The 23,260-nt window shown below is 45.1% G+C and overlaps 1 protein-coding gene across 1 annotated transcript; it reads right to left on the minus strand.

The window, feature by feature from the left end:
- Nucleotides 1-293: 293 nt before the first annotated feature.
- On the minus strand, nucleotides 294-20,498 carry FDFT1 (farnesyl-diphosphate farnesyltransferase 1). The gene is made up of 8 exons (XM_056853866.1): nucleotides 20,386-20,498; nucleotides 13,369-13,466; nucleotides 8,417-8,600; nucleotides 6,600-6,728; nucleotides 4,568-4,759; nucleotides 2,927-3,103; nucleotides 1,574-1,726; nucleotides 294-522 (listed from the first exon to the last, which is right to left on the minus strand). Exons 1-8 carry the CDS (start codon nucleotides 20,485-20,487, stop codon nucleotides 301-303), a joined length of 1,257 nt encoding a protein of 418 aa, XP_056709844.1. The 5' UTR covers nucleotides 20,488-20,498; the 3' UTR covers nucleotides 294-300.
- Between the last annotated feature and the right edge of the window lie 2,762 nt (nucleotides 20,499-23,260).

Consider the following 23,260-nt stretch of genomic DNA (forward strand, 5'->3'; position numbering starts at 1 on the left):
CTGTAGCAAAGAGAAAAATATATAAGGTAAGACTCAAAATAGACTTGTTTGTAATCAGTTCATTCACAATGAAAGTAAGGGTCCAGGTTTGGAAACAGCTGTGTGTTAGATGCTTCAAAATCCAGAAGGTGTTTCTAGGCTAAGGCTTCCAGCCCTGACTGGCTTGTGACTGAAATCGGAGTCCGGTTCCTGCAGTCCTACAAATCCAACAGTTCCCCAACTCATGCCCCCAAAAAAGGGGGGGAATGAAAGGGGAGGGAAACCATTCCCAGAAAGTAAAACATCCACAAAGCTCTGTACTCAGTTCTCGCCCGTGTGAACGTATTCCTCTGTTGCTTTCGAGACAGTGCTCAGATACTGCCAGCTCAAGGCAGCTAAGAGCATGACACAGGACAAATAGATGGGGGAGTAATGGATCCGGGAAAGGAGGGCGCCGCTGGGTACGCTCATGGATCGGACGGAAGCGATGATCTGTTGAGTTGTGCTGGAAGAAGGATCGGTGCTTGGGATCTTCTGGTAGATCTAATAAAAAGAAAAATTCATGGATGGTTAAAAGGTCCTCTGATCCACCAGGAGACCTGTGGGCAGATATGGCACCCTGATACTAGGATATTGTATTTATTTAGGGCTGCCAATGGAATACAGAAGCTAATATATTAAAAGCTCAATCGTTTATCTGCGCATCCACCTGTTAACATGTTCAAGGCGGCTATCACCTTACATCAACAAAAAGGGAAGACCTGACGGCAATTGCTAGTGTCAGTGGCTGCAGTTGGAATGGCTCATTGGATCATTCCTCTACCAGCAAACACGAAAGGTTAGTGATGAATATCTTCAATCACCCACAAGCCTGCATTCACTGCATTAGCATAGTTAAACTGTGGAGCTCCCTGCCCCAGGATGTGGTAATGGCTGCCAACTTGGAAGGCTTTCAGAGGGGAGTGGACATATGCATGGATGATAGGGCTATCCATGGCTACTAGTCATGAATGATGCATAACTATTCTCGCCAGGATCAGAAAAACATGCCTATTATATTAGGTGCTTTGGAACACAGGCAGGATGGTGCTGCTGCAGTTGTCTTGTTTGTGGGCTTCCTAGAGGCACCTGGTTGGCCACTGTGTGAACAGACTGATAGACTTGATGGGTCTTGGGCTGATCCAGCATGGCCTTTCTTATGGCAAAAAATGTCAGTACAAAGGTCAGGCCTTTGAAATTCATTGCATCCGATAACTCATCTCACTCCCTCGCTCTTAACCTTCTAGATGTCTATCAAGGCCAATTATTTCTGGGGGATGTTTTGCAGTTCTTGATATCCTGCACCCTGATAGTTAGCTACTGGCTTTTCAGCCAGCAGTTAGTTTTCTTTTTATTCTGCTGTCCGCAGTTATTTTAATGACTTGGGATTGTTCGTGGCTGCTTTTACTGTTTTATTCCGGCGTACGTTTTGATTTTAGGATGATATTATATATTGTTGTATGCTTAAGTAGAACTGCAAGCTGCCCTGAGCACCTCTGGCAGTAGAACCGCCAGGAAGAAATCTTAAAGACTGTACTTCTGCTGCTCAACTTACCTCCTCCACATACTGGTACATGATGGCCTTAACAGCATCCATGTTGGTGGCATCCATCATCAGGGTGACTGCTTGTCCCTTCCGGATCTTCACCACACCCCTGAAAACCTGCTTGTTGTTGTAGCAGGCTGCCAAAGTAGCAATGGCCATCACCTATGGCAGAGGGAGGAAAGAAATCAACACAGCTCTGGGCTAAAACGGGAGAATCAAATCAGGGCTGTATATATTCTGCACTAGAAGACACCCAAAACTGCAAGCCAAGAAAAATCACACTTCCACATCAGTATTCATTTATGAAAACTGAAGCAAGGCAGTTATGTAGCTTACTGAGCATCATTTACTCTACTTCTGTCGATTCTGGAAATGGAACAGAGTGGTTTAGTACCCAAGCCTTACATCTGGCCCCAGCCAGCTACTAAGGTTTCACCAGTGCACACGTTTACAAAACCTTAGGATAAAAAACCTGGGCCCAGTTTCTATGCTTGTGTAGCTCAGATGAAGGTGTTACATCCAGCCTCCACAGCCTAGCAACCCACTACAGAGAAGATGCACACAAGAGGAACAGCAAACATTAAAAAAAAAAAAAAAAAAACCCAGAAAACAAACCAGCTAAGGACTCGAGTGCAGCCCATTCCTGTGGCCTCAAAATGGATATGGGACACAGCTTACTCTACACAGCCTATTCTGGGTTCTCTTCCTTGATCTTGCTTGAACATGGCTTAAGGCCAGAATGCAGTAGCTATTTTTAATATATTGACCTGTACTTATTCCATGGGAGGGAAAGCAGCATGGTATAGACAAATCCCGTCAGTTCTCGGAAGCTAAGCAGGGTCGGTACTTGGATGGAAGACCACCCAGGAAGCCTCTGCAGAGGCAGGCAATGGCAAACCCCCTCTGCTTCTCACTTGCCTTGAAAGCCCCTTGCTGGGTTGCCATCAGTCAGCTGCAACTTGAGGGTACTTAGGTACATATATGTTATATCCTTTTCTTGGCAAAAGTTAACTTCCAAAGAGGTTCTCGAGTACCAGAAGACAACATCCATGACAATTCAATAAAAATGTTGCTTCAGCTGCCTCCCACTTCTCCAATGCTGTCAATAACTGCTGGACCTTTGGATGGAGGGCAGAAAATGGCCTGGCACCCCTCCATCAAGTCTGGACACAACTCAAAGTAAGACCCCCCCGTCTTACTTTGAGCAGTGTCCAGATTTGATGGAGGGGTGCCAGGCCATTTTCTGCCCTCCACCCAAAGGTCCAACAGCAGGAGTTGGAATTACAATTTAATGTTTTACACTGGAAGCTCTTAAGAAGGGGTAGTACACAACAACCCCCTCCCCCAGACCATCCAACCTACCTGCGGAATAGCACAGAAATTGAACACGCTTTGGTTTTTCAGCCGGGATAAGTAGATCAAGACGTCGGGAACATGATGGAGCGTGTTGGTGATAAGCTCGTTCATGCAATGAACAGCCTTGTCGATATTCTCTGGTTTGGCCAGATCAGACAACTTCTTCACATATTTACTCCAAACCTGGAACCAGCAGAAGGTTCATTTTATGAACTTGGAGAGAATGTCTGACTGCGGTACCTCTCAGTGGTTACTATTCTAATTGAACGCCGTCTGTTGTTTTATTATGGTTATGCTGTTCAATATGGTTATATTTATTGGTTTTAATATATAAGTATTATGTCATTTATATTATGGTTTTAATGTTGCTACCCGCCTTAAGCCCAGATTCGGCTGGGGAGGGTGGGATAGAAATTTGAAGTAATAAATAAATAAAATAAAGGTAAGCATTTTATTGAGGGCTCGTCCACATTTCTGAACCCACCCACCCCCCAACCTATTCACCATCTCCCTACCAAAACAAAATCCACCCACAAATCACAAAAAGTCAAAAAGCCAAAAGCAACAGTTTTCTAAAAGTTGTGCACGTTTTTTTTTTTTTTTTTAAGTTTGGATCCAATTGTATTGCCTTTGACTGGAAGACTGTTGCACATAATGGTCAGAGAGCAGAGCAAGACCCGAAAGGTACCTAGAAGTAAAGGACCAGCAACCAAGATGCCCACACAGATTCTCCATTAGTGTTGACAAGAGAACTAATCCTGGTTGGGAAACCTGGATGTTCTAAAGAGATTGGATCCACTTGTCTTGTAGAGTGTAGCTGCCTTTTGCAGAACATGTTAAAAGTTCAGGGAAGGGGGGGTCTTATGGGTCCAGCATTGCTGTATAAAAAACAAAGCAGGTTGGCATCATGGCCAGGGGCACCTGTTATCCTCTGTATCTGGTTCGCCAACTCTCTCTTTTGAGACTCAGATAGTCTGGCCACGCCGATCCATGCTTTTGTAACCTCGGAGTTGGGACTGGATGGGCCTTGGCCTGATCCAGCATGGCTTTTCTTATGCTCTTATGACTACTGTAATATGCTGCACATTGGGCTGCCCTTGAAGACAACTGCAGCTGGTTCAGAATGCGGCTGCCCAATTGTTGTCAGGGGCTGGTCAACAGGAATGCAACGTGCCCATTTTGAGAAAACAGGTTTCCTGTCCTGAAAACCTCCAGACTAACAAAGACTACAGTCAACAATAGCCATGCAGATTAGCTTTGGATTTCACACATTAACAAATCACTTCAGGATACAATGGTTCCATATTAACATACCACACCCTCATTAGCACATTATCTTGATACTTACAGGGCAATGATTAGCACATTACCTTTGATACTTTTTGCAGGACAATGATTCAGCTCAACCCAACCCCTTTCTGACTATATATTACTCTTCCTACACACTTGACACTGAGAGACACTGTCCTTCAGTGTTACTCCTCTGAAGATGCCTGCCACAGCTTGGCGAAACGTCAGGAAAGAAAATACCAAGACCACGGTTACACAGCCCGGATAACCCACAAGAACCAAAGAACCAGCAATATTTCACAATAACCTCTTATCAAAAGGGCATGCTTCCACACCCTCGTCCCTCCCTTCTTTTACCTCTCTGGGCCAAAATTCTCTGTCTTCAGATTGGTCCTCCAGGTAGTCTCGAATGATGTTGGTCTTCTGCAGGAAGAGGCCCATGGAGTTGGCAAGCTCCGTGTCTTGTCCAACGATGGCATCTTCCAGCTTGGACGCAGAGAAGAGCCGCGAGAGGCCGATCCCCACCAGGCCAGCAACATAGTGGCAATACTACAAAGGGTCAAAAAGTTGCAGCCTGGTTTTAAAATCCTCTTTTACCACAAAAAACAGCCACGTGCAGCTTGCCACTGCCCTCCCAAGACCAATCTTCCCGAAGGCTAAGGAATTATTCATGCAGGAATAGATTCACATGCTAAGCCGCCCCACAGTTGTGCGACTCGATCACTTCCTTTGGAAAACAATGTGGAGGAAGCTCTTGTATTTGTTATCCAAGGGAGCAGTTTCCTACTCCCAGGGTGGTGTAGTGGTTAAGAGCAGTGGCTTGGAGCGGTGGACTCTGATCTGGAGAACGGGTTTGATTCCCCACTCCTCCACATGAGCGGCGGAGGCTTATCTGGTGAACTGGATTCGTTTCCCCACTCCAACACACTAAGCCAGCTGGGTGACCTTGGGCTAGTCACAGCTCTTCTTCATCCACATTGTTTGGCTCCTGCAGTCATCAAGGGATAATCATGTGTTTGTGAAGCCACCTTATGACGCCACAAAAAGGTTCCTTGCCAGCTTCACCCAGAAGTGACAGCTCGAAGGCTCAACGGCCACCAAAACTTGGTGCTCTATAACACTCTCCTCCAACACAACATTTCAAAGGAATCAACTTTCTTCCTGTCAGGTTTCCTCATTGTCCACCTTTCACACCCGTACATAGTAACAGGGAATACAATGGCATCAATTAACTAGATCATTGTGTGTGTGTAAAGTGCCGTCAAGTCGCAGCCGACTTATGGCGACCCCTTTTTGGGGTTTTCATGGCAAGAGACGAACAGAGGTGGTTTGCCAGTGCCTTCCTCTGCACAGCAACCCTGGTATTCCTTGGTGGTCTCCCATCCAAATACTAACCAGGGCTGACCCTGCTTAGCTTCTGAGATCTGACGAGATCAGGCTAGCCTGGGCCATCCAGGTCAGGGCAACTAGATCATTATGGTGTGACAAATAAGCATCCTGTTAAGGGTCCAACATTCCTAACTGGTGTGTGTAGGTTCTGTGGAAAGGTGCTCTGTGTGGGAAAAGAGCAGCCTTGAGCCTGCTGAGGCAACTTGACTGGAGAAAGGGGAATCAAATCTCCCTTCAGGGTTTATTTACTTTACTTGACAGCCAGTTTTACTTTATACATTGAAGTCATCCACACAGAAAACTTACCTTATTAAATACTTTTTTTTGTTAAATAAATCTTTGTTCATCTCCATCTGTACCTTGTCTGTTGAGTCAAATGTCCAAGGAAAAGTGATTTCTATTGACCTCACAAATAATTACAGCCTTGGTTTAACAGGTTTACAAATAAGAGACCTTTAGGGAGCACATAGTTTACATGCTACTAATCCTTTATTCAGTGCTTGTGCCCCCCTTTTTATTTTATTGTGGGCAGTTGGGGTTTTAAAAAACCTATAGGCCAAGAGTGTATGTGTGGAAGGCGGGGGACTGGACAGTCTTCAGTCCAGAAGGCAGTTTCTTCAGAGCCTCCCCACCCCATAGCCGCCACAGTGTGACTAAAGGTCTTGGAGCTGGAAGCCTGGATTTTATGGGGCACAGGAGCCTCAGCAGATGACAGGGCTGACCAGGGTACCTCTAACTGCAGCCCATAAAAAGTAAATTGCACCCTTTTACAGAGCAAAGTAAATATAGCCCTATCATACTGAGGGTCACTGCCATTAAAAAATTAATATTTTACTCACTAAATGCCAAATTTGCGACAGCGACTTGCATAGCCAGTTTCCTCTGATCATCACCAGCCCATTTACTGAAGTTGCACATTATGGGAGTTCAACGCTCCAACCAGCCTGCGATCTTCCCAGGGGAATCCTCAGCCTCTCCTGACCCACTCCAATTCACTCACCCTATCCCAATCCTGCTTGGAATCCACTTTCTTTTCCAGAAACTCAGCCATCCCAAGGCCCATTTTGTGGCAAACTTCGGCAATGACATCCTGATAGACCTTTGCCAAGTTCCGAAACTCCAAGGAGATCTAAGGCAGAAATTGCAAGCATAAGAAAGAAAGAAACAGTCAATAACTAAGTAACCATCCTGATAGCTCCCTCAACCTCTGCCAAAACCAAACCAACCATGATACATGAAGGGGAACACTCTTGCCCCACTGCTGCTTCTATGGACATATTGGAAGCCACAAATTTTTCAAGCTGTAACATAATCCTACATCAACATCAGCAGCAACGAACCTCAGATCCGTACACAGCTAGCCTATGTGGCAATGCCAACCAGCTGTTATTCCACATTCTCTTGCTTTTTTGCAATGAAGGGTGCTGCTTTTGAAAAGGATACTCTAACCAGTGGTTCCCAACCTTTTTTGGCCATGCCCCACCTAAGCATCTCTAAAATCCTGATGCCCCCCCCGATATATAATTCTTATTATTCAAAAAGTGAACTCCTATTCACGTGGAGGAAGTCTTAAAAGGCCATTAACCTGGTCTAAACCAGCTTTCAAACTGCACCCGTGGGGCCTGTGCCCCACGTTGGGAACCACTGCAACCTGTCATTCCTGTCCTGGAGGACCAATCAGTGTACTGTATAGCAGAACAAGATACATTGCTTCCTTCAGAAGCACCCAGAGGGAGATGGGGGGAAGGACTTTCTCAACCACACCTTAAGCACAAGGAAGTTCCAAAAACAAGGCTAGACGGGCATTCTCAGTGGCTCCCCCTTGCCCGAGAGCCTGCACATCTTCCAGATGCACTGGTTAGACCATCAGACTAAGGTCCCGGGAGCCAGATTCAACTCCCCACTCTGCTAGGTCAGCTAGCTGGGTGATCTTGGGCTAGTCATTCTCCCTTAGCCTAATTTACCTCGCAGGGTTTAGCGAGGATAAAGTGGAGGAGGGGAACATGACTTGCTTAAGTCCCCACTGTGGAGAAAAGAAGGCTATAAATACCCAAATAAATAAAATAGAGTATTGTCAGACGACCACAAGGGTAAAAAGTCAGCCAGTATAGAGAGCCAGTAAGAAGGTGTTGCCTCCCATCTTCTGCCTCAAGCCCTCTGAAATTTAAGTTACTTATGTGCTCCTGACTGGCTCTCTACTATTTGATTATATCCAAATATTGTCTAATGTTCCCAGAAATCAAGAATGCTCCTGCTGCCTAGGTGGTAATCTGTCTACTCAAAAATGTCATTCTGGGGTCATTTATTTAGCAAAATAAATCAGGGGAAAACTAAGCAGCGTAACAAAGCTTCTTCTATTTACCACCTGTTACATTTACAGACATCTCCAAAGGAGGACATAGTTCGCTGCCTTGGGCCACCCATACAACTGTAACATTTTTAAAAGTGAATTTGTTTCACAAGGACTGTTACCACATTTGCTTTCGTCATTTGCCCAAGTAGAAAATCTGTGGACAAAGTTTCTTTCTGTTGTTCCAGTAAAGTTAATGGTTTGAAAATACTCAACTGTTAGTTAAACAATATCTGATTGGGCAAATGCCCCACCCTGGCAACGGGACAGGAAGCAGGAAGTCAATCAATCAAGCCTCGATCTCCCACCAGCCAAGTGCAAACTCTACAGCAGTAGGAAGATAATGAGCAATAAACTCGTGGTATGGATACAGAGTGAATGTTGATTATGTTTTCGGAATCCGCATCAAGAATGTGCTGCAGTTTAAAAACCAAATAATGAGAGACCTGGACAGGCAAACTGCTCACCGTTGGGAAGTCCTCTAGCACCTGCCTATGCTTCTCCTTGCTTTCCAGGAATTTCCAGTCTGGCTGATACAGGTAGGAGTGGAAGTTCTGTAACATGGGGACCTTCATTTCTAGATTGATGGTCATGTCATCCTCAACTGTGTCCAGAGCTCGGAGAACCAAGTAGAAGATGCACACCGCATTGCTGTAAGGAACGAAAGAGGGTGCTTTATTACTTGAATGCCGATCTGGGGAGAACATTTGGGCCTGCCTTCTGAAGACTATCACATTTTCAAACTGAACCTTCTGTATTATCTTGTCATTAGCATGCTGACAGGGCCACATGGGCACTCACTTATGCTGACATTAAGGGGCCAAATGGCAGAGTCCAGGATACCTCATGGAATTTCTTCTCCTGTCTAAGATCCTGAGGTGATCAAGATGAGGCCCTGCTCAGATGTATTTACCGATTATGCTTTTACCCTGATCTTCCTCCAAGGAGCTCAGTACAGCATACGCAGTCCCTCCCCTCTTCCATTCTGCCTTCATAACAGCCCTGTGAGGTAGGCTACACTGAGAGAGTAACAGGCCCAAGGTCACCCAGTCAGCTTCATGGCCAAATGGGAATCTGAACACAGGGCTCCCCTAGTCCAATAGTCTTACCACACTGACTCTTGGAGATCCAACTGGCGACCACCACAGGCAGAAGGCCTTGGGGAGCCTGAACACTTTCACTGTGGAACTCTCTCCCAAGGGAGGAAACATCCTGCAAGGTCCTCCCGGCATGATGCTATTCAAGGCTCAGCTACAGAGGCCACATGAAAATGCTGGCAGTTCTAGGACCGCTGTGGCCTTTGGGATTCAATTACAAGAGCTGATTCCCTCCACCGCCCTTTTTCAGCTCCAATCTACCAGCACATTTTAGGGGAATACAGACTGCAACAAGATTCACCATTAAAACATCAAGCTCCCTAAATGTAAATGAAAATCAAAATGGTTTCTAAGGACATAAGATCAGACCAAGGTTTGGGCCCCAATATTTCATTTTCATTTTTCTTCCTGTAGGTAATTAGATCTGATATGACAAGCAGCGTGGAAGGCAAATCATGCAGATCCTCATTTGCGTTTAGCATCTCTGAGCACACAACATACAATATGCAGAACAGAATCTTGCACGAAATCCAGCAGGTCAGACCAGGGATCATGGTTCACCCACAATTAAGCGCTTCAATTCCCTTATTTCCGTGGGAAAGACTTGAATACTTGCTGAACTCGCTTATTAAAAACCATTTCTGGGAACCTGCTCCAAAATTGGAGGCTGGTTTGAACATCACAGTGCAGGGCTGGAGAAGTATTTCTGCTTTCTAGGTGCTAACATTTAGCTTTATATTTAAGACAAGATTGGGGGAGGGGAAGTAAAGCGTTTGACCAGATTTCATGGTGTAAGTGTATTTTGGTTTCCAAGTAAATAGGAAGCTGGTTGCTCAGAAAAGCAGAAGTGTGTGCTTTGGGTTTTCCTATTTGCTCGCTTTTCTCCGTGGAACGGAATCTCTGCTGGCATGTAACTGTCATTCCCAGAGGGGCTTGTTTTAAAGCAGCTGCCTGCTCCATCTGGAAAAAAAAACAGCACACACAGAGAACAAGCTCGTGCACATGAGTGAGCAGAGAGCCAACTTGCAAGAGTTCTCCCATGCCTGAAAACTGCTATGCAAGGGGCAGACCTGCAAAGGCAGCCTTTTGCTTGACAACATGCAACAGGTGGCTGTGAGAAACTGAAAGAGACACAAAGAGACTTCCTTCTTGGTAGGATTTCTACAATATATGAAACTCGCTCTTTACACAGAATCAGTCCAGTAAACCATTTAGCTCAGTACTGTCTACACTGACTGGTAGCAATTATCCAAGCTCCCCAGCAAAGAAAGGTATTTTCCCAACACCTGCTGCCTGACCTCCTTTAACTGGACATGACAGATTGCACCTGCAACCTCCTGCATGCCAAGCAAGTGCCCTACCACAGAGCCACAGCCCCTGATGTGTTGCAGAATACCAAGGAAAGAAGAACTGTCTTGACAAAAGCTAAGCAAAGCCCTTTAATCCTGTGGTGCTTTTCACTCACCAAAGCAGGCTGAGGATGCTGGGAAATCATTCCAGAGTGTGACTTATGGGTACCTGATTTCTGCATGCAGAAAGATTATATGACACGTTCACCAGTATGCTGCAGATGGAGCTCGTCTTTCTTGAATGTGTTCAGGTGTATGTGTCTACACATACAGGTTGAGTATCCCTTATCCAGACATCCGGACTGATCCGAAAACTGGACCTTTTGAGCCAGCACGCAGGCATTATTCACACGCCTTCAGCAGTGCCATTTATAGTTCAATGTACACAAAAATATTTAAAATATTGTTTACAATTACATTCAGGCTATGTGTATAAAGCATAAATAAAACATATATAAAACATAAATAAATTTCATGTTTAGACTTGGGTCCCATCCCCAAGTTATCTCCTGATGTACACGCAAAAATTCCAAAATATTCCAAAATTCAGAAAGATCCAAAATATGGACCATTTTTGGTCCCAAGCAGTCCAGATAAGGGATACTCAACCTCTGTGTGTGTGTGTATATTTTTATATATATAAACTCTCAAAGTAAAGACTCAACACAACAGTGAGATAGATTCTAACCTAGCTTTCTCCCTGATGCGTAAGCTTTCCACTTGTACTGTGCATTCTACAACCTCATTCAGCTGCATGGGTGTGAACCCTCCCTCCAAACAAGGTTGTGTAGCCTAGAAGCTGATGTGCACAGCTGCTTATAGAAATGGAAAGTGCGAAAGACAACCCACAATACTCCATAAGAGAACGCAACTTGGAGTTCTATGGTTATAGAGTCCATAGCAGGCATCTCACAGAAATAGTCTCCCAATTGCTTAAATAAGCCCAGAGGTTGGTGTGACATGTAGATGGAAATTGTACTGCAGTCCCTGTACTACATCAAAGCAGGCCTCAGATATCAAAGCCCAGGCGGCTTCCAATCTTCCCTTCCCATCTAATGGAAGACCCAAGCTCACATTCACCAACCTCCAGATGCCACTGTAGGTGCAACTCACAAAAAAACAAACAAAAAAACCCCAATTTTATTCCAAACAGACAATCAAAGAGGTTGGAGAGCTCCAGGCAAAAGAAGCTGCTTAATCAACGCACTGCACCGCCCCCATCCCCGGCAAATTTGCTAACTGACCCCATCTTATTGAGGGAGAATGCAATTTCTCACACAGTTCAGTAGAGTTGTTACTGGACCACTGCAACATGCATATGACACGTATCCCACTGGGAAAATCACCATTACAGAAAGATCATGGAGAAACTGTTAACTCACACTGCCCTGAGCAACTGCACAAGAAGACTGTGCAGGTTCTCAAAAAAGTTGTCGCTTAGGGGTTGTGGGCGTACTGTGTTTAGGTCTTAGGTTCAGCCTCGGACTCTTCTTTAGGTAACAGAAGTTTTTCTGCCAGACAAGCTCTGGCAAAAACCGAAAGCCTTGAAAGCCAGGGTGGTATAGTGGTTGGAGTATCAGACTAGGCTCTGGGAGCGCCAAATTTGAATCCTCACTCGGCCATGGAAGCTTGCTGGGTGACCTTGCGCCAGTCACACACTCTCAGCCTAACCTACCTCACAGTCTTACTGTTAAGGGGGGGAATGTTGTGAGCCTCTGGGTACCCACTGGGAAGAAAAGTGGGGCATAAATGAAGTACATAAAGAGAATCAACAGTACTGAACTAGATGGGATAGATGGACTGGCTCAGTATAAGATGCTGTATCAATGCAAAAGAACATCTGAAAAGGTTCCACTCTGCCTTGACCAAATACAGTAGCAACTATAACTACAGAAAAAGTAGCTGTGTGGATCCCAGACTGACAAGCCACTGTGTGTAGTGGTCAGAGTATCAGAGCAGGGTTAGTAAGACTCGTTCAAAGCCCTGTGTGTGTGTAAAGTGCCGTCAAGTCGCAGCTGACTTATGGCGACCCCTTTTTGGGGGGTTTTCATGGCAAGAGACGAACAGAGGTGGTTTGCCAGTGCCTTCCTCTGCACAGCAACCCTGGAATTCCTTGGTGGTCTCCCACCCAAACACTAACAAGGGCTGACCCTGCTTAGCTTCTGAGCCCTACTTAGCCGTGAAATTTAATGGAGGGATCCTGGACCAACCATTTTCACTGTCTTGCCTACTTTGTAAGGTTGTTGTAAGAATAAAATTCAGAGGAGAGACAACCATGTACACTGAATAATAACGACATCTTGTTGAAAAAAAAGTCACTCCCTCCCTAAACAACTGGGAGCACCGCTACTAGTCAGAGCGACATCCGTAACTTAACCCCGCCCCCTGCTTCGTTAACTCTTTCCTTTCCACACCAAACTTTGAAAAACCCACTCTGCTAGTAAGTTAATGCATTGCTATATTCTACAAGGGGGTAGTACTCGGCATATCGACGTTGAATGATATTTATGCAATGGTTTTCCCCTTTTCCTTTTTTTTTTTCCTTCTGTACCCCTATGCATTACTGAAAATCAATAAAAATATTTATATGTAAAAAAAAAACTTTGAAAAAGTGCAGCTACAAACGGGTTTCGCTGCCGCCCCCCAAAAAAACTCCCCCCCAAAAAACTCGTCCTTTTCCTTTTTTTTTCCTTTTGTACCCCTATGCATTATTGAAAATCAATAAAAATATTTATATATATATAAAAAAAAAACTTTGGAAAAAGTGCAGCTATAAACGGGTTTCGCTGCCGCCCCCCCAAAAAACTCCCCCCCCAAAAAACTCTTCCTTTTACTTTTTTTCCTTCTGTACCCCTATGCATTATTGAAAATCAATAAAAATATATGTAAAAAAAAAACTGAAAAAGTGCAGCTATGAACGGGTTTCGCTGCCGCCGCCCCCCAAAAAAACTCTTCCCCCCCCCCCAAACTCACCGCAGCTCTCCGTCGAGGGCCTGGATGACGGCGGCGAAGCTCCGGCTGGTCTGATTCAAATACCCGTAGCAAGTGCGGAGGCTGTGGCTGAGCGAGTCCTGCAAGAAGAGCACGGGCGGAAAGAGGGGCTCAGTGGCCAGGAAGCGAGGCGGCCGCGCAGGGGGCGGGGAGGCCGGCGGCGGCTGCAAGAGGCGGCTCCCGCCGGAGCGCAGCCTCCCTCCGCCCAAGGGCGGCGCGCACGAAGAGCCGGAGCCCCGTCCGCCTCCGCCGCCACCGCGCGGCGGGGAAAGCGCCAGGGCAGTGCGCTTGAAGAGGGAGGCGGCGGCCTTGGAGCTGCAGCTCGCCATGGAGGGGGCCCGCCGCACGCGGACGCCTAGCTAGCTGCCCCGCAGGGACGTCGGGCCCGCTCGGCCCTCCATGGCCCCGATCCCCCGCCAGGGCCCGGGGAAGCGAGGGCGGACGGGCCCGGGAGGACGCCCCCTCCGACCCACCCACCCACTCGAGCGGGCAAACAAGCAAGCAAGCAGGCACGCCCACCGCCCCATTAGGCACGCCTCCGGGCGGGGGAGAGAACACCCCGTGCAGAGCTGTTTAACCCCCTGCGCTCCAAGCCTTTCGGGCAGTCGGGAGAAGGCAGAGCGCCGGAAGCTTTCCAAAGGTTCCCAACCAGGGGTCCGTGGGCCCCCAGGGGTCCGCGAGAACTAAATTAAGGTCCTTGAAACAAAGTTATAAACCCATAATAAATTAACATTTTCAATTAAAAGTTCTCTATTCTAAAACTATATATTCAAATATTATTCTAAGTTTAATGTTTCACTAACAGTTATGGTTAAAGTTTATTTTCGAATTCTCGGAATTTTTATTTTGAACCTTGGGGTCCCTGCACTGAACAAAAAAGTCCTAGCGGTCCCTGGTCAAAAAAAGGTTGGGAACCGGGAGGTTGCACTCCTCAGACCGGGAACTCACTCCAGCCACTTGTAGTCTTCTGCTGTAATGGACTCCTAAAGAATTAGGAAAGAAGCCTTGAGCAGCCTCTCTCAGCTATCACTGTCATCCTAATCCTTCTAGGTCAACAGTACAGGAGTTAGCAGAAGTGTGGGGGTCAAAGGAGCTTTTCCCAGGAAGACCTAACCCTTAGTTTTGAGAACGAGGTTCCTCATTAGTCCAGGAATTGGTGGCGATAATAACAAATATTATAAATAGCATTGACCATCACTACTTAACTTTACATTGTTTGTTGCACTCAACAAATTCTCCGAGAGACTTCCTTTCAAGAAATGTTACACACATACACACACACACACACACGACACACACCTGAGCCTGTACTCACTTTCCTGGGAGCAGCCTCCTTTAGAGTGACCCAGAACCTAACTCTGCTTTCCTGCAGAGACCCAGGGTTGCAAGTGGGAAGGAAGTGTTGACCTGTTTGCACGCAAGTAAGTCTTCCCAGTTTCAAGGAGACGCGTATAGCACCTTTATTCATGTTTATTCTCAAGTAAGCCCCACTGAATTCAGTGACCGTAAGTAGCTTGGGGTTGCCAACTGCTTGGAGGGGGAAGGAGTCCCTAAATAGTGGCTTGGGGGTTATTTACCAGTTGGTGTTAATTACAAACTATGCTATGAAAAGTTTCAGATGCTTATTTCCGCACATAGAGCTTCTCTACTAAAGGGACAGGATGTTTTTCCCCCGAGGCCTGTTGGCAACCCTAAGAAGCTTGAGTCACCCAGCTCAATCTTGTCCATCCAGTAGACTCTATTCAAATAGCAGCTCAGGCAACGTTCAATCAACAGAGTGTGTTAAGTGCTTTCAAGTTGCTTCTGACTTATGGCAACCCTATGAATTAATGTCTTTCAAAATGCCCCATGATTAACAGCCTTGCTCAGGTCTTGCAAACTGAGGGCCCTGCCTTCCTTTATGGAGTCAATCCATCTCAGCATTAACAATTTGAGATATGCAGATAACGCCACATTGCTGGCAGAAAATAACAAAGACTTGAAATGACTACTGCTGAAGGTTAAAGCAGAAAGTGCCAAAACAGGACTACAGCTGAACATCAAGACAAAGGTCATGACTACAGGGGAATTACACAACTTTAAAGTTGATGATGAAGAAATTGAAATGGTTCAAGACTTTCTGTTCCTTGGCTCCATCAACACCCAAAAGGGAGACTACAACCAAGAAATCAGAAGGAGATTGAAACTGGGGAGGGCAGCCATAAGGGAGCTAGAAAGGATTCTTAAGTGTAAGGATGTGTCACCACCAGAATGAACAGTAATTAGGCCATAGGTAAGGAAGTGATAACTGTAGGAAGATGCAGGGCCTTTTTTGAACAGATTTGACTTGACAGCACACACACAATATGGCAATGCAGCTCGTGGCTTGGAGGAAGAGCATGTGCTTTACATGTAGAAGGCTCAGTCCTTGGCCTCTCCAGTTAAAGGCTGATGTCAGGATGGACCTACTCTGCCCAAGACAACCAGTCACATTAGACCATACTGACCTAACTGGACCAATGGTCTGACTCAATCTTATCCCTTTTTCCAAGGAGCTCAGGGCAATTTTCAAAGTTCTCCTGTTCCTGTTTTATCTTCACAGGCATCCTGGTGAGGTAGAGTACACAGCGGGCCCAGGTTCAGTGAGTTTCATGGTTGAGTGGGGATTTGAACCCAAGCCTTACTCTGCAACTTTGACTAGCATTCTGGTTCATGAGAATGTAAAAAGTGGCCCTTGGCGTTACTTCACTTTTGCTAGAGCAACTGCCCTATGAGAGGACATGTTCATGGAGGATAGGGCTATTCATGGCTACTAGTAAAAATGAATAGTAGTCATGATGCATACCTATTCTCTCCATGATCAGAGGAGCATTCCTATTATATTAAGTGCTGTGGAACACAGGCAGGATAATGCTGCTGCAGTCGTCTTGTTTGTGGGCTTCCTAAAGGCACCTGGTTGGCCACTGTGTGAACATACTTGATGGGCCTTGGTCTGATCCAGCATAGCTTTTCTTATGTTCTAAAAGGAAATGGTTGGATTTAGGGGGCGCAGTGTTTTCTGCTCATCCTTACAGAGCTATGAAACTAACAATTTGGGACCGGGACTAGCCAAGAAAATCACATCTACTCTCCCACCTGCTCGAAAAAAATTATCCACTTGTCTTTGGGCAAGTCTCTCTTCTCCATTTCATCAGCAGAACAGGAATAACTGCCTACAACACAAGATTGTATAGTACATTGGGGATCAAGCTTTACAAAACACTAAAGTCTCCAACGTCCCCTTAGTCCAGGTATGCTCGGTCTTTTTCTACCTACCAAACCCTAGTTCCTTTGCTTCTTTGAAATCCTTTTTTCCTTCTTTTTTTGTCAAATGAATCCCACACCTCAAAGAATATAATCCTAAACACACTTACTAGGCAGTAAGTCCCATTGAATTTAATGGGACTTACTCCCAAGGATACAGATTTAGGACTGTACTGTCAGAGAGATAACAGGGTCAGATCCTCCCAAGAACATCATGTACACTGAACTAAAGCCTTGACTAACCCATTAACTGTGCATAGCTTGAATATATTTGTCCCAGGTACCAACCCTATTTCATAATCTCTGTAATTGTTGTTCAAGTGTGTAATGGAGAACTAATTTGCATGAAGCAATCTTGGATTTATGCCCAGAGATCATTTAGGATACATTAAAACATACAACATATAAGTGGTAGGGTGGCTGGAGAAGTGCACTCATTCTGTTGCACGCAGATGTAAGTTTTCTCAGCACTGAACTCAAGGGGAATTGGTTCTGCCAACTTGCAGCAGAATCTGACTAGTGAATGAAACACCACAAATCCATTTTTGCCCTCCCCTCTTCCCAGAGCAGTTTTTCAACTTGAAACAAAACTGTCTAGTAAGAGAGGGGTCCCCTTTGAGCACCAAAAAAGGCTACACTGGGAATCACAGGACCAGAAAGGGAAGGGAAACTCGAGAGAGACTTCCCACATACTGATCAAGGAGTCAATGGATAAACTAGGATTTAAAACTTTGGTTCCTTGATCCAGATTCACTAACCTATTTATTCAATGGACCTGAACATCAGGAGTGGAAGCATAGGCTGCAACCAAGCAAGAAAGAAATACTGGGGGAAGAAGAGCCACATGGCAGGTCCTACAGTCTCCCCTCCCCCCAAAGAAGATTTTAAGACATATGCTTCTGTGCACATAAAAAGCTAGCCCACATAGAATTACCCACTGAAGGTGTATATTTTTATACAAAGCCTCTGACATTGACCTTGAGAAAGTGAAGCAGTTAATTTCTCTGAGCAGAAAGGAAGATGTAACTTTGACATGTGCCCTCTGCCACTATGTACCTATAATCAGTTTGGAATTAAGTTTTGCAAGAAAGATAGAATAAAGACAGAATGAAAGCAGCAGATTTTGCTCTAGCTGGGTGCAATAGTTGATGGAAGAACAACTGCTGTAAGGATTCACAAGTTAGCCACAATGTATCTTTCAAAGAGAAAAGTGTTTATACTTCAAAGGCACTCAGGTGACATAAGTGGCACCTTTGACAAGCAGCAGCTAATTAGTACAAAATTATTAATGTACTGTATTCCTTGTCACTGTACAAGGGGTAAAATTAATTATTTAAAATATTTAGAGTGCACTGTCTCCACAATATGTGGATGGAAGGCAGTGAAATCCACAATATTTATTTGTCCGATGTCTAGCCCACCCTCATCCCCAACCAAAGCTGGGCTCAGGGCAGGTTACAACAATTAAACAATTAAAATATATAATCTATTAATTAAAATAATAAACTAAAAATAATTAATTTAGGTACACAAATGGCGCTCACTCAACAGCAGTTGCTGGAAAATTCAAAACAACATTAAGAACCCACATCAGTATATCAGAGTGTGGGAAAGGCAGGGGGAAATTATAATGCAGTGGGTGTGGTACAAAGTATGTTACAAATTGATCCCTTACTGAGTTATCCCTGGGCTAAAATAATACATACCTAATTTGCAGGTTCCTGTTCTTGTTAAGCATTTAAAGAGCATAAGAATATGAAGAATGATCTGCTGGATCAGACAAGTGGTCCATCTAGTTCAGCACCCTATTTCACAGTGGCCACCAGTTGCCCTGAGGGCCCAACAAATAGGGCAGAGCCCTAGCTAGGCCTTCCCCAGACGTTGCCTCCTAACACTGATATTCAGACACTTCCTTTCTCTGAATGTGGAACAAGAAGGTATAAAAGCTGTTGATATTTTTGAATCTGCTTTACAGCTTATGGGGGAGAAAAGAGGGCTCGTTGTGGGTGTTGATTTTTGGTGTTAAGGTTCTGGCTTTCACTTTACCACTGGTTTGGCTAGCATGGTACACTGGCTTGAGATAGAATGCAAATCATTTAATAAAGTACTTATTTAATTAATTGTGCACCAAATGCAGTGGGTTTTTTTCTTTTTGGTTGCAAGTTGTATAGTTGGTAAACAGTAGACGTTTCTCACATATTATGTAATAACCTGAGATTCCAATTCAGCCATAAAGGTATCTGGGATCTTGGGCCTGTAACCTAACATTCATCACAGGATGTGGTAAGGATAATGAAGGGTGGAAGGAATAATAAAAGAGCCCCTATCTGTACGTCATTGTGTTCTATGGAGGAAGCAATGTACGATATCAAGTAATTTTTTTAAAAGGGACTTCATCCTGCCTAGAAACTTTTCACTGTAAACTGGAAGCCCAAACCCCTACTTCCAGGTGTGCAGGAAACTCGCCGAGTTACCTCAGTGGTGAGAAGGGACTTTTATTTTTGACTGCCTCAAGCCAGAGACATGAAAGACACAAGATGCTGTTACAACCACACCACCCACAGACAGTTCATTTTTCATTCCACCAACTATAACATTACCTGGCTTTGTTTCCTCCCTCCCAACTCCTGCACACCACAATTGTGGCTTAAAAGGACTTACGACAGGGCAGTGTTTAGTATGAGCTAAGCATAGCAGATTGCCAAAAGGGAGACCTGGTTTCAAATCCTCACTAAGGCACGAACCTTCCTCAATGGCCTTATGCCAGGTTCTTTCTTAGCCTGATCTACCTCACAGGGTCGTTGTTAGGATAAATAAATGCAGGGGGAAAGCACCTAAAATACAACCTCAAAGATGGAAAGATAAGAATGTAACAAGCTTGACAATATTATTATTTTAAGAAGTAGGTAGCAGTGTTGGCCTGGAGTGAAATCCAAAGGCAAACACTGTCACGCCAGCCCTGAAACAGATGCAACCTGGCCCTTTTGGTGTTTGTCACCTTCTAGAACACTTCAGAGTTTCAACAATGTGTTGTGTGCTGATGTAGTAGTTAAGAGCAGTGGAATCTAACCTGGTGAACCGGGTTCGAGTCCTTAGTCCTCCACAATTTATAGAATTCACTGGTACAAGATACGGCTAAACTTGCTTTTAAAAGGAATTAGATACATTTGTGGAAGATGGAGCTGTTAGCCAGGACATATATGTTCGTTCATGTAATTAATTTATTTATACTGCGCACACTGCAAAAAAAAAAATGTCAAAAGTGGTTTCTACTACTGGGTGACCTTGGGCTAGTCACAGTTCTCTCAGAACTCTCTCAGCCCCCCTTACCTCACAAGGTGTCTTTTGTGGGGAGAGAAAGGTGATTGTAAGCCACTTTGAGACTCCTTAAAGGAAAAGTGGGGTATAAAAATTAGCTCTTCTTCTTAAGTTGCCTTTAATAACTACAAAGGCAGTTGGTGTGACAGCCATTCGCTCTCTCTTGATTGGCCCTTCAGTGCAAAGGCTTATGCACGCACACCCAAATTTGGTACACACCCCCTGCCTTTGAAATCACCCCTCTCTTTTTTTCCCCATTCCTGCCCGTTTTACCAACGAATAATAATACCAATGAACTGGCAAAAAGACAAGAGGGGAGAAAAGAGGTGGGAGGGAAGGTCCGGCCCTTCAACCGGCAGCTGCCCTCCCCCTCGGCTGCAAGGAGTTGGCATCACTCACCTCGTCGACCTTGGGCATCGTTGCCTTATAGCCTCCCATCTTAAACCTCACGAGGTTGTAGAGCTCCTCCGGGTGGCCCAACCATTTCTTCAGCAGCTCCATTGGCACCCGGCCTCACCTGGTGACGGGGTTTGCAATACACACGTTCACGGGTACACTTCCCCTTTGCTTCGACTCGCTCTCGGGTCTCTTCCCCCCACCGCTTATCTCGCGTGGTGGGTTTCTCTTTGCCTGGAGGCGCGCAGCAACCCACGCCCCTTGCCGGGTTACTCCCTCCCGCCGGTCCCTCGAGCTGCTCTCTACCCCAAGACGTCTTTCCCCTCCTCCTCCCCGACGTACACCCGCAGCGGCAGCCAATCAGTCCGCCGGGCACCGGGTCCGGAGAGCTGATAGGGAGTTTGGCGGCCGCGCGGCGCTCGCGCCAGGGAGGCGGCGGCCAATGAGGCCGCTCCGGGGCTGGTGTGACGGCCGTTCGCTCCCTCTTGATTGGCTCGCCAGTGCAAAGAGGAGACAGGAACGGGAGATTGCGATAAAAAACGCCGGCTTTCTTAAAGGGGCCCGCACCTTATGGCGAGAGAGACACTTTATTAAGCGCGGTGCCGAAAACTTAACCCAACAGGTCCAGTTGCTGATAAGGAATAGCACCTGCCGCAAGATCACGCGACACCAACCGGGGGTCCGCAAAACAAAGTTATAAACCCATAATAAATTAATATTTTCAATTAAAAGTTCTCTATTATAAAAATTTATATTCAAATATTATTCTAAGTTTAATGTTTCACTAACAGTTATGATTAAAGTTTATTTTCAAATTCTTGGAATTTTTATTTTGAACCTTGGGGTCCCTGCACCGAACAAAAAAGTCCTAGTGGTCCCCGTTCAAAAAAAGGTTGGGAACCACTAAAATTGCTGAATAAACCGCGCCTCAGTTTGTTCTTATTTTTTTGCCTTGGTGTTAATCTATGCCTCTGGCCATTAGTCTGGAGTAGGCCACACCTTGGCTAATTGGGTTATTAATTTCGTTGACTCTGGTGCCACAATTTATAGAATTCACTGGTACAAACTTGCTTTTAAAAGCTAAACTTGCTTTTAAAAGGAATTAGATACATTTGTGGAAGATGGAGCTGTTAGCCGGGATATATATGTTCGTTCAAGTAATTGATTAATTTATACTGCACACTCTGCAAAAAAAAAAAAAAAGTCAAAAGTGGTTTCTACTGATGTGTCCCCCCATTAACATAGAGTCCAATGGAGTAAATGAGGACAAGGAGGCTGGTGTGAGCTTCGCGGCTTGCCTTATTGGCCAAGAAGTCATAACCGGCTGATCTGCAATCCTGTCACACCCAGGGAAGGGCAATGCAAGAGGTTTTATAGACATTTGGCATTCCAAATAACATTCGATTTTAGCTTGTCAATGCAAGGTCATTAGTTTCTACAGCGGGGGTGGGAGCATTGCTACGTTGCTGAATAGAGCTCTATTGTTCCCTGGCAGGGAGAAGGCTAGCCTGATCTCGCCAGATCTCAGAAGCTAAGCAGGGTCAGCCCTGGTTAGTATTTGGATGGGAGACCACCAGGGAATACCACGGTTGCTGTGCAGAGGAAGGCAATTGGCAAACCACCTCTGTTAGTCTCTTGCCTTGAAAACCCCAAAAAAGGGGTCGCCATAAGTCGGCTGCGACTTGAAGGCACTTTACACACACGCACAGGGAGAAACGAAACTTAAAGGAGGAGAGGGATGGGAGGAAGGCTGTTCCCTTATGTGAAAGATTCCAGCCTTTGGAATAGAAAAGGACAAGAGTCCAGTAGCACCTTAAAGACTAACAAAAATATTTTCTGGTAGGGTATGAGCTTTCGTGAGCCACAGCTCAGTTCTTCAGGTATCTGAAGAAGTGAGCTGTGGCTCACGAAAGCTCATACCCTACCAGAAGGTGCTTTAAGGTGCCACTGGACTCTTGCCCTTTTCTACTACTGCAGACAGCCTTTGGAATGTTTGTGTGTGCCTCCTTGCTTGACTCTAAAAAGAGAAGGGGGGTTGGGGCCACTGACAAGCGGCTTCTGTGGGTATGCGTGTAGCTTGTGTGTCTGAATGAGGTTACTCAATCACAACACTACCAAAAGGATATATGATAAAGCCAATAAAAAAACTATAAAAGTAGCATAAAGTGAGAAAGGTGGACTATAAATAATGCAAATAAAATAAGTAAATAGCATAACAAACAGAGCAGTATGCAAAGCAGAAAAGATACATTGAACCTGTATCAAAAGCATAGACAAGCATAAAATAGTTCAAAAAATCATCACAAGTTAATAGAACAGAAAGAAAAGTTGTAATCTGCAAGTGACCTCCCCACCAGCAACTACAGTACTCTATTTACAAATTTCTGGCAAAATAGCAGCATTTTGGCTTGGCACTGAATGGTTAATAAGTCTGGCACTGGGTAGAGGGAGGCGTTCCATAGATGTGGTGCCATCAAGAAAAAGGCCTTTTTGTTCATGGCTATTCAGAAGGTAAAGGCACATAAATTAAGGGGAGGGGAGAAGGCATTTTTTTAAAATCCCCGTTTTGAAACAGTAAATATTGGCCTGCCCAGAGGATTAGCAGTGATGAACAAAAAACCACTGTGTTCCCTCCACTTTCAAAAGTGTTTCTAATGATCAGAAGCACTGTGGAGAATTACACCTGTGGCAGGTAGACGGTGCCCTCCAATGCTTCATTCACAACTTTCTCAACATGCCTCCAGCTTATCCACAGAGTTGTGCCAGAAAATAGGCTTTGACAGAAGTGGTTTCAAACTCTTCCGGGACTCTTGATATAGTCCTTTATCTCAACAAAAGAGAAGTCACAACTGAATGAAAAAACCTGTTTGAAACACAA

The sequence above is a fragment of the Euleptes europaea genome, chromosome 7 (assembly GCF_029931775.1).
Source record: "Euleptes europaea isolate rEulEur1 chromosome 7, rEulEur1.hap1, whole genome shotgun sequence".
NCBI lineage: Eukaryota > Metazoa > Chordata > Lepidosauria > Squamata > Sphaerodactylidae > Euleptes > Euleptes europaea.